This window comes from Coregonus lavaretus, assembly GCF_964263955.1.
Source record: "Coregonus lavaretus genome assembly, chromosome: 11".
NCBI lineage: Eukaryota > Metazoa > Chordata > Actinopteri > Salmoniformes > Salmonidae > Coregonus > Coregonus lavaretus.
Window position 1 is genome coordinate 7,123,173 of NC_139998.1, and position 15,148 is coordinate 7,138,320.

The 15,148-nt window shown below is 44.5% G+C and overlaps 1 protein-coding gene across 1 annotated transcript in view; it reads left to right on the forward strand.

Moving 5' to 3' along the window:
- Positions 1-15,148, forward strand: part of LOC311137052 (contactin-1a-like) — a 128,994-nt gene that overhangs the window by 70,089 nt on the left and 43,757 nt on the right. Inside the window, exon 3 of the mRNA XM_084171360.1 lies at positions 10,597-10,635. Within this exon, the coding sequence (XP_084027486.1) occupies positions 10,597-10,635 (39 nt within the window). The remainder of the gene's footprint in view (positions 1-10,596; positions 10,636-15,148) is intronic.

Genomic DNA, 15,148 nt, shown 5'->3' on the forward strand with positions numbered 1-15,148 from the left:
TGTTGTTTGGACTCTGGCGTTCTCACTACTTCACAACACATATCCTTCAACAGATTGGGATGGTGGAGATTACATTTGTTCATAGGAAGAGGTGCAAGAGTCATGCTTCGACTTCACCCACAGGCAATGACAACAGGGTGTGTGTGTGTGTGTGTGTGTGTGTGTGCCTGGCCCAGGGCATCGCACCACCACCCCATCACTTTTTGCTGTATGCCTGCCTGATCCTGCCTCTTCCGAAACACAACAGATCCGCATGCATAAATGGGTCATCACTATGGCCAAGGGACATCGCTTTGACATCGCTGTTGCGAGCCAACAAGGAGGAAGTTAATCTGATGATTAATGTAATGTCGTTGTTGTAGTTACGTAAACTAAGACATAATCAAGACCGTGGAGAAGGAAGTCTGCAGAGGGCTACTGTCTGTTTGGGCAGAGGGCTGATAATCACTGTTGACCATAGAAATAGAGTCACTAGAAGGGACAAAGTCCATCACTGAACATTGACTTGAATAGAAATGTCTGTTCTATTGAATAGAAATGTCCGTTCTATTCATTCTATTTCTTCGCTGTTGACCATCTGATTCTCCGCCCTACCAAGGCTCTTATTGGACAATACCTCAGTACTGTATGTCTCATGTCATTTTACATGCTGTGACATCAAACTCAAGCCTGACGAATACCTTTGCACAATAAAACTGCAGCAACATTCAACAGTGTTCAGATTTCTAGCTTTCTTTCATCACATCAAACACAAGCTGACCATGTTGAGGATGTAAGAGATTTCTCTCAGTGTGATTGTTTGAATCTGTAGCCTTCAGTCAATGCCGATCACTGTGATTGTCACATATTCTATAATGCAACAGGGACAGAAATGTACGGAGCAGTGTATTCAAAAGACAAGTCAAATCTCACTGCAAGCATCATTCAGTAAGCTTGCAATGTATAACAATGTCACCTTTAACCCCTTGCTTCATACAGAAGGAGAGATAGATAGAAAGCCAGTGACAGTAAACACTGTATATACTGGGCGGTGAGAAGTTTAATTTGCTGCAATATTAACCTTGCTGTTCCCATAACAGTGATGGATGAATATGCTGAATAGAAGTAAACTCCAGCACACTGTTGATCTTAATATTTGTTATTTAGCCTTTATTTAACTAGGCAAAACACATTCTTATTTACAATGACGGCCTGGCATGAGGCAAAAGGCCTCCTGTGTAAGGGTTGCGGTGAGGTGTGACCCAGGTGCGGTGCAGGATAAACAGTAGGCAGTAGGCAGAGATGGTGAAACAAGGATCGTTACTGGTGGTCCTGAAACCAGAATACAAAATAACGGACTTATCACAATAAAAGAAAGGTGGAGCAAATAAGTCTTCAAAAAACATCTGACAACCAAAATACAAAATACTACCTAAGACAGAAACAAATAACGAAACAGGGAGAACACTTCTCAAGTACCTGTACATAGGTCTCCGATCAGACACTGAGTAGTACTGCTGGACATAGAGAAACTAGCAGAGAACACTGAGCAAGGGAACACAGGGAAGTGAGGGCATAAATACACAGGTGAACAGAGAGACACAGGTGACACCAATAGGATCATGATTAGTCCAGATTGTGAGTGAGGAGGTGCCTAAAGTTGTCGGAGGATGACACCTAGTGGGTCACTCCAGAACTGCGACCCCCTCCTGTAAGAGTGCCCCCCCCCCCCCCCCCCCGGGCGACGCCTGCGGTTGGCCTGATGTTGAGACCTGACTGAGGCCTGCTTAAGCGCCGCCCGTACCTGCCTCCAGGTGCGGCGACAGCGACTGATGTGGGCCTGGACCGACGGGACCGGCGCCTCCTCCTCTTGCTCGGGGAATAGGGGGGGTTGGTACCCGTATTGGCACTGGAAGGGGGACAGGCTGGTGGATGAGCAGAGAAGGGTCTTGTGGGCGTACTCCGCCCACGCCAGTCGCTGACTCCATGTAGCTGGGTTGCTGGAGGCGTAGAACCTCAGCACCCCCTCCAGATCCTGGTTGACGCGCTCCGTCTGCCCGTTCGAAGGAGCGCACGCACATCTGGGTGAGGGCTGTCAGGGGAGCAGCTAGGTAGCTAAAATTGCAAATAAATCGGCTATAAAAATTAGCGAATCCTAAAAACCGTTGGAGTTGCTTGAGGGATGAGGGCTGGGGCCAATCCAGTACCGCGCTGTCCTTGGCTGGGTCCATCCATAGGTCCCCCTGAGTGACGATGAACCCCAGGATGGAGACTGTCTCTCTGTGGAACACACACTTCTCCCCCTTGACGTAGAGCTGGTGACAGAGAAGGATTTGGAGGACCTGCTGAACGTGCTGCTGGTGTTCACTCATGTCCTTCGAAAATATTAGGATGTCATCCAAATACACGAAGACGCTGTAATCGAGGAGGTCCCGGAGCACGTCATTGACCAACGCCTGGAACACCACAGGCACGTTGGCTAGACCGAACGGCATGATTTGGTACTCGTAATGCCCACTGGGTGTGTTAAAAGCCGTCTTCCACTCGTCCCCCTCCCGAATCCTCACCAGCTTGGTGAAGACCCGGGTTCCCTTCAATGACTCGAATGCCGTCGTCAACAGGGGGAGTAGGTAGCGGTTCTTAACCGTGATGTTGTTGAGCGCCCGGTTATCAATGCACGGCCACTGCCCACCATCCTTTTTCCCCACAAAGAAGAAGCCCGCGCCCGCAGGTGAGGTAGAGGGACGGATGTGACCCTCGACGAGTGCCTCGTCGATATACTCCCTCATGACCAGGGTCTCCGGCTGGGACAAGAAAAACAATCGCCCTCGTATGGGCATGGCGCTCGGCAGGAGATCGATAGCGCAGTTGTATGGCCTGTGAGGAGGTAGGCCCTTGGCACGCCTCTTACATAACACCTCCCCCAGATCCCAATACTCCCGGGGAACGCCTGCCAGGTCTGGGCCGGTGATGGAGTCTGTAGCAGCCATCCTCCCGGTGGCAACCACTGCTAGGGCGGTAGGTGGTTCGGAGTGCGGGACCTGGGGAAAGGGTGAGGACTTGTAGGTGGTCTGGGACGGTGGTTTGGGCTGATGAGTGGTCGTGGAGACCGGAACAGGACTTGAGCGGAGCCTCCCTCCAGGATGAGCCACTCCATGGACCAGTCTATCCGGGGTTTGTGGGCGACCAGCCAGGTGTGCCCGAGGACGAGGGGACACTCCAGAGAGTCCACAATGAAAAACTGGATATCCTCCCATAGCCCCCCCGCCACCCGGACACGCACAGGGACAGTGCGCCGGGTGATGAAGCCCGACCCCAACAGCCGGCTGTCCAGGCCCATGACTGGAACCGGCTCGGAGAGGGAGGTCCTGGAGTTTTAGGTTGGCTTGGAGAGAATTCCAAGACCAGGGGGCTGAGTAATGAAAGGTCCTTTTTCCATGATCAGTAAAACCTTTTGGGACTGTTAGCATGAAACATGATTTAGATCTGAGCCTAAATAAAAATGTATCCGTGTTTGAGCCTGCATGGTGCTGTCCACTCGACAGCACTGTAGAGATCACAATGGTGAGTTAGACGTCTCTGATTGGTAATAAAACAAAGGGCTGCATGATACACAGAGTAAAGAGCCATCAGTGTAAAGCTTGAGGCTTGCACATAAATAGTATTACCATAGTCCAACACAGAGAGAAAGGTACAACAAATCAACTCTTTTCTGGCAGCAAAGGTAAACAAGCTTTGTGCCAGTAATAAAACCCAATACTCAGATTGAGTTTCCTGACAAGGTTCTCTAAATGGGTGGTGAAGCTCAACTCCTCATCCACCCAAACTCCCAGATATTTGTACATTTTGACTTGCTCTATAGAATGTCCTTCCAAGGTAGTAATTATATGTTTTTTAGTGTTTAGTATTGGAAAATACAGTGCATTTTGTTTTAGAGGAATTCAGAGCGAGCTTCAAATCGTACCGATTCTATTGATGTTAAAAGCTGTTTGAGCTTTTTCAGAAGCCAAAGTCAAACTGCTACCACTTGAATAGAGAACAGTGTCATCCACATAAAAATGTACATCAGCTGTCTCAATATGTTGTTGATATAGATAATAAACAGCAGGGGACCTAAAATGTATCCTTGAGGCACACCCGAGCTCAACTCTACGGTGTCCAACTTATAACCATATGCCTTAACACACTGGGTTCCATTTGACAGGTAGTTCTCAAACCACTCCAGAGCATGACCAGTAATCCCAGTACACTTCAATCTCTGCACCAAGACAGTATGGTCCACAGTGTCAAATGCCTTTGACAAGTCTATGAATACAGATACACAATGCAGCTTATTATCCAGGGCACAGTGAATATCATTCAAAACCCTCAAAGTTGCTGTGACAGTGCTGTGGCTAGACTTGAAACCTGATTGCATATCACTCAAAATGCTGTTTTCCTGGAGGTAGGCCTTAATCTGCTTATTGACTAGGGACTCCAATACCTTTGCCAGAATAGAAAACTTAGATATGGGCCGAAAGTTATTCAGTAGAGTGGGATCACCTCCTTTCAAAAGAGGTAGGACAAATGCTGATTTCTGCAACTTTCATTACATTCTATGGTGAGGTTAAAGGCATGTTAAAGGGAGAGCAATGATTTCTGCAGCTAAATGAAGTAGGCAGGGGTATAGATCATCAGGGCCAGGGGATTTTTTTTACATTAATTGCTTTCAGGGCTCTACGCACCTCTGAGACAGAGAAGGGTGAGAAGGAGAACCTGGAGAAGGAGTGCTCGGGAGTGTCAGGTAATTTCACAGGGGGTTCATGTTGACCTTTAACCCTATCAACTATTCCGCCTGCGTCAAGAAAATCCACCTGCATAAATTACCACCTGTGAGTCAACCAGCAGTTGTTTAGGGAGCTGTGCATCTTTTTTGCACTCTAAACCTTTCACTACTTGCCAAATTTGGAAGGATTATTCAGATTATACACAGGAGATTTGAGGTAGTGGTCTGCTTTCAGCTTTCGGGTCATAGCCACACCCTGATTCCGAAGGCATTTAAAAGCCATCCAATCATCAGCGGAATTAGACCTTCTTGCTTTAGCCCACAAAGCATTCCATTCCTTATGATTTCAGCAAGTTTGTCTCAGAACCAAGGGTTGTCTCTGCACTTAATTCAGTATTATTTGAATGGACATACTTGTTGCATACATCCTGGAATGCTTTATGGAAGTAAGAAAAAGCTCATTCAACATCAGGGATGAATTCAACTCTATTCCGGGCAATATTCAAAACATAATGTAAAAAACCCTGACTATCAAACCGCTTCCAGTTTCTTTTCATGATGATACATGGAGGTAGTTTAGGAATTTTACCATCCCTTACACAAACAACAGCACAGTGATCACTTATATAATTTGCAAAAACACCAGAAGCATTAAAACAATGTGGAGTGTTGGTTAGAATAAGATCAAACAAAGAGGATTTCAGAGGACACTTTGCATTCAATCTTGTTACATTGTTAACAATCTGAGTAAGATTATAGGTAAAACATAAATTCTTGAGTTGATCAGAGCTGGATGTCAACCAGTCTATGTTCAGGTCACCCATGAGCACAAATTCAGATTTGACATTGTAGCCATCAATGCCAATGTCTTTGTCAGTGCTAGATTTTCTGAGGCAGGTTTCAGAAAGCATAAATACATCTGGGTCTGCGGTTTTTATCCAAATATTCAGAAAATCAAGTTTTGGAAGAATACTTCTTTCATTCAGAAATGTCAGGAATTGGGTTAGATTGCACATTTCCTGACAGTAAAAGCAGCAAAATAATAGCAAGTCTATATCAATATAGATCTATATATATTTACAACATTTGGATTCACAGACAGTAATAGAACCATAGTCCAGAGAAACCAGTCTTTATCACAACATATATTTATACAAAAGTATGTGGACACCCCTTCAAATTAGTGGATTCGGCTATTTCAGCCACACCCGTTGCTGACAGGTGTATAAAATCGGGCGCACAGCCATGCAATCTCCATAGACAAACATTGGCAGTAGAATGGCCTTACTGAAGAGCTCAGTGACTTTCAGCGTGACACCGTCAAAGGATGCCACCTTTCCAACAAGTCATTTCGACAAATTTCTGCCCTGCTAGAGCTGCCCCGGTCAACTGTAAGTGTTGTTATTGTGAAGTGGAAACGTCTAGGAGCAACAACGGCTCAGCCGCGAAGTGGTAGGCCACACAAGCTCACAGACTGCCGATTGCTGAAGCGCGGAGTGCGTAAAAATCGTCTGTCCTTGATTTCAACACTCACTACCAAGTTCCAAACTGAACTGTCAGCACAATAACTGTTCGTCAGGAGTTTCATGAAATGGGTTTCTATGGCCGTGTAGCCGCACACAAGACTAAGATAAAAATAAATTTAAAAAAAGCCTAAGATTACCATGCTCCAATGCCAAGCGTCGGCGGAAGCTGTGTAAAGCTCACCGACATTGGACTCTGGAGCAGTGGAAACGCGTTCTCTGGAGTGATGAATCACGCTTCACCATCTGGCAGTCAGACGGACAAATCTGGGTTTGGCAGATGCCAGGAGAACACTACCTGCCGGAATGCATAGTGATATAATAATATAATATATAATATGCCATTTCGCAGACGCTTTTATCCAAAGCGACTTACAGTCATGCGTGCATAAATTTTTGTGTATGGGTGGTCCAGGGGATCGAACCCACTACCTTGGCGTTACAAGCGCCGTGCTCTACCAGCTGAGCTACAGAGGACCACTAAACTGTAAAGTTTGGTGGAGTTTGCTACAGAGGACCACCAAACTGTAAAGTTTGGTGGAGGAGGAATAATGGTCTGGGGCTGTTTTTCATGGTTCGAGCTAGGCCCCTTAGTTCCAGTGAAGGGAAATCTTAACGCTACAACATACAATGATATTCTAGATTATTCTGTGCTTCCAACTTTGTGGCAAAGTTTGGGGAAGACCCTTTCCTGTTTCAGCATGACAATGCCCCTGTGCACAAGGTGAGGTCCATACAGAAATGGTTTGTTGAGGTCGGTGTGGAAGCACTTGACTGGCCTGCACAGTGCCCTGACCTCAACCCCATCAAATATCTTTGGGATGAATTGGAACGCCAACTGCGAGCCATGCCTAATCGCTAACATCAGTGCCCAACCTCATTAATGCGCTTGTGGCTTAATGGAAGCAAGTCCCCGCAGCAATGTTCCAACATCTAGTGGAAAGCCTTCCCAGTGAGTGGAGGCTGTTATAGCAGCAAAGGGGGGACCAACTCTATATTAATGCCCATGATTTTGGAATGAGACGTTCAACGAGCAGGTGTCCACATACTTTTGTCGTGTAGTGTATTTCAAAAGGTGAGTGCAGTCCAGAGATATGGTTAGGGCGTCGGGCCCTAAATGCATCATCCTCAGTGTAAGAGTCACAATAGCACCAATAGCAACAATAGCAACAGCAACATGTTCATTTGTAGCCTATCAATCAACATGAGAAATAACCATAAAAAGTTTTCTAAGATTCAGATCTAAAATAGTATGCCTATGAGGTTGCACACTAATCACAAAATAGCCTAAGCTACAATAAAATAAGCTACAATAAGATAACCAAGTATTACAAATCTAAATGCAAGATCCCGAGTTAAAGTCCACAGGCTAAAGATACAATTCGGATCAGAGACCACGGTGTGTGCATACAGAGGCATCATGCCCATATCAGATTTGTCCTATTTAAAAAATATATATACAGTGGGGAGAACAAGTATTTGATACACTGCTGATTTTGCAGGTTTTACTACTTACAAAGCATGTAGAGGTCTGTAATTTTTATCATTGGTACACTTCGACTGTGAGAGACGGAATCTAAAACAAAAATCCAGAAAATCACATTGTATGATTTTTAAGTAATACATTTGCATTTTATTGCATGACATAAGTATTTGATACATCAGAAAAGCAGAACTTAATATTTGGTACAGAATCCTTTGTTTGCAATTACAGAGATCATACGTTTCCTGTAGTTCTTGACCAGGTTTGCACACACTGCAGCAGGGATTTTGGCCCACTCATCCATACAGACCTTCTCCAGATCCTTCAGGTTTCGGGGCTGTCGCTGGGCAATGCAGACTTTCAGCTCCCTCCAAAGATTTTCTATTGGGTTCAGGTCTGGAGACTGGCTAGGCCACTCCAGGACCTTGAGATGCTTCTTACGGAGCCACTCCTTAGTTGCCCTGGCTGTGTGTTTCGGGTCGTTGTCATGCTGAAAGAACCAGCCACGACCCATCTTCAATGCTCTTACTGAGGGAAGGAGGTTGTTGGCCAAGATCTCGCGATACATGGCCCCATCCATCCTCCCCTCAATACGGTGCAGTCGTCCTGTCCCCTTTGCAGAAAAGCATCCCCAAAGAATGATGTTTCCACCTCCCTGCTTCACGGTTGGGATGGTGTTCTTGGGGTTGTACTCATCCTTCTTCTTCCTCCAAACATGGCGAGTGGAGTTTAGACCAAAAAGCTCTATTTTTGTCTCATCAGACCACATGACCTTCTCCCATTCCTCCTCTGGATCATCCAGATGGTCATTGGCAAACTTCAGACGGGCCTGGACATGCGCTGGCTTGAGCAGGGGGACCTTACGTGCGCTGCAGGATTTTAATCCATGACGGCGTAGTGTGTTACTAATGGTTTTCTTTAAGACTGTGGTCCCAGCTCTCTTCAGGTCATTGACCAGGTCCTGCCGTGTAGTTCTGGGCTGATCCCTCACCTTCCTCATGATCATTGATGCCCCACGAGGTGAGATCTTGCATGGAGCCCCAGACCGAGGATGATTGACCATCATCTTGAACTTCTTCCATTTTATAATAATTGCGCCAACAGTTGTTGCCTTCTCACCAAGCTGCTTGCCTATTGTCCTGTAGCCCATCCCAGCCTTGTGCAGGTCTACAATTTTATCCCTGATGTCCTTACACAGCTCTCTGGTCTTGGCCATTGTGGAGAGGTTGGAGTCTGTTTGATTGAGTGTGTGGAGAGGTGTCTTTTATACAGGTAACGAGTTCAAACAGCTGCAGTTAATACAGGTAATGAGTGGAGAACAGGAGGGCTTCTTAAAGAAAAACTAACAGGTCTGTGAGAGCCGGAATTCTTACTGGTTGGTAGGTGATCAAATACTTTTCTGATGTATCAAATACTTGTGTCATGCAATAAAATGGAAATTAATTACTTAAAAATCTTACATGTGATTTTCTGGATTTTTGTTTTAGATTCCGTCTCTCACAGTTGAAGTGTACCTATGATAAAAATTACAGACCTCTACATGCTTTGTAAGTAGGAAAACCTGCAAAATCGGCAGTGTATCAAATACTTGTTCTCCCCACTGTATATATATATATATGGATTTATTGTTTTGTTGTTTCTTTGTAGTACTACTAGTCACCAAGCAATTTTACGAAGTAGGCTTTAGGTAGCGCAGATAGATTCCCAATCTGCTAACCTCATAACTAGCTACAGTGCCTTGCAAAAGTATTCATCCCCCTTGGCGTTTTTCCTATTTTGTTGCATTACAACCTGTAATTTAAATGGATTTTTATTTGGATTTCATGTAATGGACATACACAAAATAGTCCAAATTGGTGAAGTGAAATGAAAAAAATAACTTGATTCAAAAAATTCAAAAAAATTCATAACGGAAAAGTGGTGCATGCATATGTATTCACCCCCTTTGTTATGAAGCCCCTAAATAAGATCTGGTGCAACAAATTACCTCCAGAAGTCACATAATTAGTTAAATAAAGTAATTAACTAAATCAAACCCAAATCAGAACTATTACCTTTTTGAGGAAAATTTGGAGAAGTCCGTCCAAAGCTTGTTGAATGCATGCACTGAAATAATCAGAAAACACAAAATAAAAATACAATTAGGATACGGAAAACAACTACTGAAAACATCTTAAAAGGTAGACAGCGGCTAATGGGCTGGTTTGGCTTTGGAAAATATATATATTTATATATTTTTCAGCAAGGAAACAATGTTTCTGCCTTGTATAAATGCTATATAAACAAATGATTTAGCTAGAATAAACTGGGACTTAGGCCTTCTAAATCTAAATGTGTGGTCAACTGTTCCTAGAGAGCCACAGTATACACAATTGATTCAAACTAATCAACTAATTATGATATTCGTCACATACTTTGTGCACCCTCAGATTTTTGGGGTGCATGTGTGCGGATGTAATGTATGTGTGCACCTGTAAGTGTGTGCTGGAGCGGTGAGCGACGCTCGGGGGAGAAGGGGGCAAGTGGTGGGGGTGCTTGTACCAGACAGGGGGAGCAGGACTGGGTAATTGGGAGCAGTCTGAAAGATGGGGGCCAAGCAGTGCAGTACTCCACGGGAGTAGCCTAAGTATCACACCCCCTTGGGAGAGGCTTGTGTCGGGAGGCTGGGTAGGAAAGGAGGCTTTCAACCAGACAGGTGCATGGTGGAGGAACTTTCAGCAATGGCACCAGAGAAATTGATGTCTGTTTGCTTTCTCCAATATGCAAAAATTTCAACAATGTAATGGATCTTCAAAATGAATATGCTGACCTGGCTTGTCTCTCCCTCTCTCTTAACTGTCTTCCAGATGCATCTGTCTTCGGAGGGGAACCTGTCTTCTACGGAGGTAAGACTTGTTATGGATCATCTCAAAATAGTGTGTGTGTGTGTGTGTGTGTGTGTGTGTGTGTGTGTGTGTGTGTCTGTGTGTGTGTGTGTGTGTGTGTGTGTGTGTGTGTGTGTGTGCATGTGTTTCTTATCAGTTTGGAATAATGAGGAAATGTTGCAATGTCACCAAACCCATGCAAAATCCAGAAACACACACAGCTATATGCAGACTGCTCAAATGGGATTTATCAGTAAGTAGCCTACTTAAAAATCTGAAGAGAGTTACAAGAAACTATGTTTGCAAGTGTATTTCCCCCCCAGCTGGTTATTAGCATGTGTGCAGTGAGCATCACACTCCAGACCACAAGGCATGTAGTAAATCTGTGAGTGAACTGATAAGTATCTATATCAGTATTTCATGTGAAAGACATAACTGGAAGCGAAAGAGCAATTTAATACCGCAGACGTTATATGTGGCAGACTTTTCCTTCTCACCAGACTGACAGCTTAGTTTCTTCTCAGCTGCATCCATTCAGTAATAACTGTCACAAGGTTGTAATCTCTTGTGGACAGATGCGCTGTGTGGCTCAATAGGCTCTAATTACGTACCCATGAATCAGTGGTGTACCGCAGTTTTGCGGGGCCCCCCACAAGGTCTGAGCAAGGTCTACCATGGGGCAAAGATATATTTACATTTTTAAATTTTAGTCATTTAGCAGACGCTCTTATCCAGAGCAACTTAAAGTGCATACATAAAAAAAATTCATACCCCCTGTGGGAATCGAACCCACAACCCTGGCGTTGCAAACACCATGCTCTATCAACTGAGCTACATCCCTGCCAGCCATTCCCTCCCCTACCCTGGGCCAATTGCGCGCCACCCCATGGGTCTCCCGGTCGCGGTCGGCTACGACAGAGCCTGGATTCGAACCAGGATCTCTAGTGGCACAGCTAGCACTGTGATGCAGTGCCTTATACCACTGCGCCACTCGGGAGCTAATAGCTAATATACTGTAGCTAATCTCATGCTATTTTACACATTTTGACATGACACAGATACAAAATGTTGCTGTTTTAAAGCACATTTTCTGCAATTCTACTCATATTACCATGGGGCAGAGAAAACAATGTGCAGCGTTATAGCTAATCTCATGCTATTCTACACATTTGTCAATGAGGCTGAGAGAACATTTTGCAGTTTTACACATAATTTCCTGTAATTCTTAAAATGTTTGCCATAGCTTATTTTTTATTTTACCTTTATTTAACTAGGCAAGTCAGTTAAGAACAACTTCTTATTTACAATGACGGCCTACACCGGCCACACCTTGACGTGATGCTTCAAGCACTGGGATGCAGTGACTTAGACCGCTGCGCCACTCGGGAGCCCATGAAGTGTTCATGTCCTATTTGGGGAGGGAGGTGAAACCATAGATATCCTATTAAATTACTGGAGGGGTTATGTTATAAACCCTCGAAGTTCCAGAATGGCAGAATGAATGAATGAATGGCAAATGTGGCAGAATCCTGCATTTACTTATGGAGGAAAATAAAACAAAGGCATGTGATGTATCAGAAATTGTGTAGTAGAATTATTGTCAACCTAAAATATTGTCAACTGCTTGGCATCCGACCGTAAGGCGCTACAGAGGGTAGTGTGTACGGCCCAGTACATCACTAGGGCCGAGCTCCCTGCCATCCAGGACGACTATACCAGGCGGTGTCAAAGGAAGGCCCTAAAAATGGTTGAAGACTCTCAAGTCATAGACTGTTTTCTCTGCTACCGCACGGCAAGCGGTATCGGAGAGCCAAGTCTGGGACCAAAAGACTCCAGAAAAGCTTCTACCCCCAAGCCATAAGACTACTGAACAGTTAATCAAATGGCTGCCCTGACTATTTGCATTGACCCCCTTTTTATTTGCACTGACTCTCTTGCACCAGCTCTATGCACACTCACTGGACTCGACCCACACGCTCACAAATACTACACTGACACTCCAACACACACATACGCACACACGCACACACGCACACACACACACACACACACTACAAACGCTCACACACAAAACACACACTCACACATAGACACACTTTCACACTCTTCACATATGCTGCTGCTACGATGTTTATTATCTATCCTGTTTGCATAGTCACTTTTACCTACCTACATGTACATATTACCTCAACTACCCGGTACCCCCAGCACATTGACTCAGTACCGGTACTCCAGGTATATCATCTCGTTATTGTTATTTTATTGTGTTACTATTTCCTGTTTTTGTACTTTTTAACTCTGCATTGTTGGGAAAGGGCTTGTAAGTAAGCATTTCACGGTAAAGTCTACACCTGTTGTATTCGGCGCTTGTGGAGTATGCTTGGGGTCATTGTCTATTTGGAAGACCCATTTGCGACCAAGCTTTAACTTCCTGACTGATGTCTTGAGATGTTGCTTCAATATATCCACATATTTTTCCTTCCTCATGATGCCATCTATTTTGTGAAGTGCACCAGTCTCTCCTGCAGCAAAGCACCCCCACAGCATGATGCTGCCACCCCCTTGGGAGCAATTTCCAAACACCTGAAGGTACTACGTTCATCTGTACAAACAATAATATGCAAGGATAAACACCATTGGACCACGCAGCCGTCATACAGCTCAGGAAGGAGACGCGTTCTGTCTCCTAGAGATGAACGTACTTTGGTGCAAAAAGTGCAAATCAATCCAAGAACAACAGCAAAGGAACTTGTGAAGATGCTGGAGGAAACAGGTACAAAAGTACCTATATCCACAGTAAAACGAGTCCTATATCGACATAACCTGAAAGGCCGCTCAGCAAGGAAGAAGCCACTGTTCCAAAACCGCCATAAAAAAGCCAGACTACGGTTTGCAACTGCACATGGGGACAAAGATCGTACTTCTTGGAGAAATGTCCTCTGGTCTGATTAAACAAAAATAGAACTGTTTGGCCATAATGACCATCGTTATGTTTGGAGGAAAAGGGGGGAGCTTGCAAGCCGAAGAACACCATCCCAACCGTGAAGCACGGGGGTGGCAGCATCATGCTGTGGGGGTGCTTTGCTGCAGGAGAGACTGGTGCACTTCACAAAATAGATGGCATCATGAGGAAGGAAAAATATGTGGATATATTGAAGCAACATCTCAAGACATCAGTCAGGAAGTTAAAGCTTGGTCGCAAATGGGTCTTCCAAATAGACAATGACCCCAAGCATACTTCCAAAGTTGTGGCAAAATGGCTTAAGGACAACAAAGTCAAGGTATTGGAGTGGCCATCTCAAAGCCCTGACCTCAGTCCTATAGGAAATGTGTGGGCAGAACTGAAAAAGTGTTTGCGAGCAAGGAGGCCTACAAACCTGTTACACCAGCTCTGTCAGTAGGAATGGGCCAAAATCACCCAACTTATTGTGGGAAGCTTGTGGAAGGCTACCCGAAACGTTTGACCCAAGTTAAACAATTTAAAGGCAATGCTACCAAATACTAATTGAGTGTATGTAAACTTCTGACCCACTGGGAATGTGATGAAAGAAATAAAAACTGAAAGAAATAATTCTCTCTACTATTATTCTGACATTTCACATTCTTAAAATAAAGTGGTGATCCTAACTGACCTAAGACAGGGAATTTTTACTAGGATTAAATGTCAGAAATTGTGAAAAACTGAGTTTAAATGTATTTGGCGACGGTGTATGTAAACTTCTGACTTCAACTGTACATGATTCATTCATGACAAACGGAGAGGACACTCGCTCGCTTAGCATCTGGAGAGAGTCCTTTGTACACCGTCACCGGCAAGCTGCTGCTGTCAAAGAGCGATTGGTTAGACACTTAACCCAAGTCCAAGACCAGGAAGATTGAGAGGGAGACAATTCTGATTGATCTTTGCTGTCGTTTGTATGGCCTGCAGTTGACTTGTACTTTTTCTGGACGTTTTTAGGCCCCTCTATTCCATTCGAAGACACGCCATAGCGTGTTTGTTTCAGTTTGTTTCAGTACGGCATCGATATTAGAAAGGCATCAGTTGTCAGGCAACTCCAAGTCCAAGATCCGAGACCGTTGCCAAAAATCTTTCCATCACGTTGATATTTGACCTGTAGTTGACTTGTACTGCTTTGGGACGTTATTAGACAGCTCTTTTCCATTTTAAGACACACCATAGCCTGTGTGTCCTTCGTCCACTAGATTAGAAAACAGCTGAGGACATTTTTTTAAGAGTTCCTGTGTTTGTTACAGCAAACTTTCATTATCTGCAGCCAATGAGACGTGAGATTGTAGCTGGCAAATGTTAAGAGAGGGACAGAACAAACTGTTGTAAGCTAACCAGGTTGTTAACATGATAGATGCTTCCTACTCTATCTATCTTCAATGACCTGGAAAGAATCGTGCCCCTGCTTAATGTTGGTATTCTGTGCTCTGACAAACAATGGAGGTATGTCCCTTTTAAAACTGAACTAGTACACAAACCATCAGTCCTTCCCTCCAGGATCTTGGAATGTCTTTTTTTATATACTTG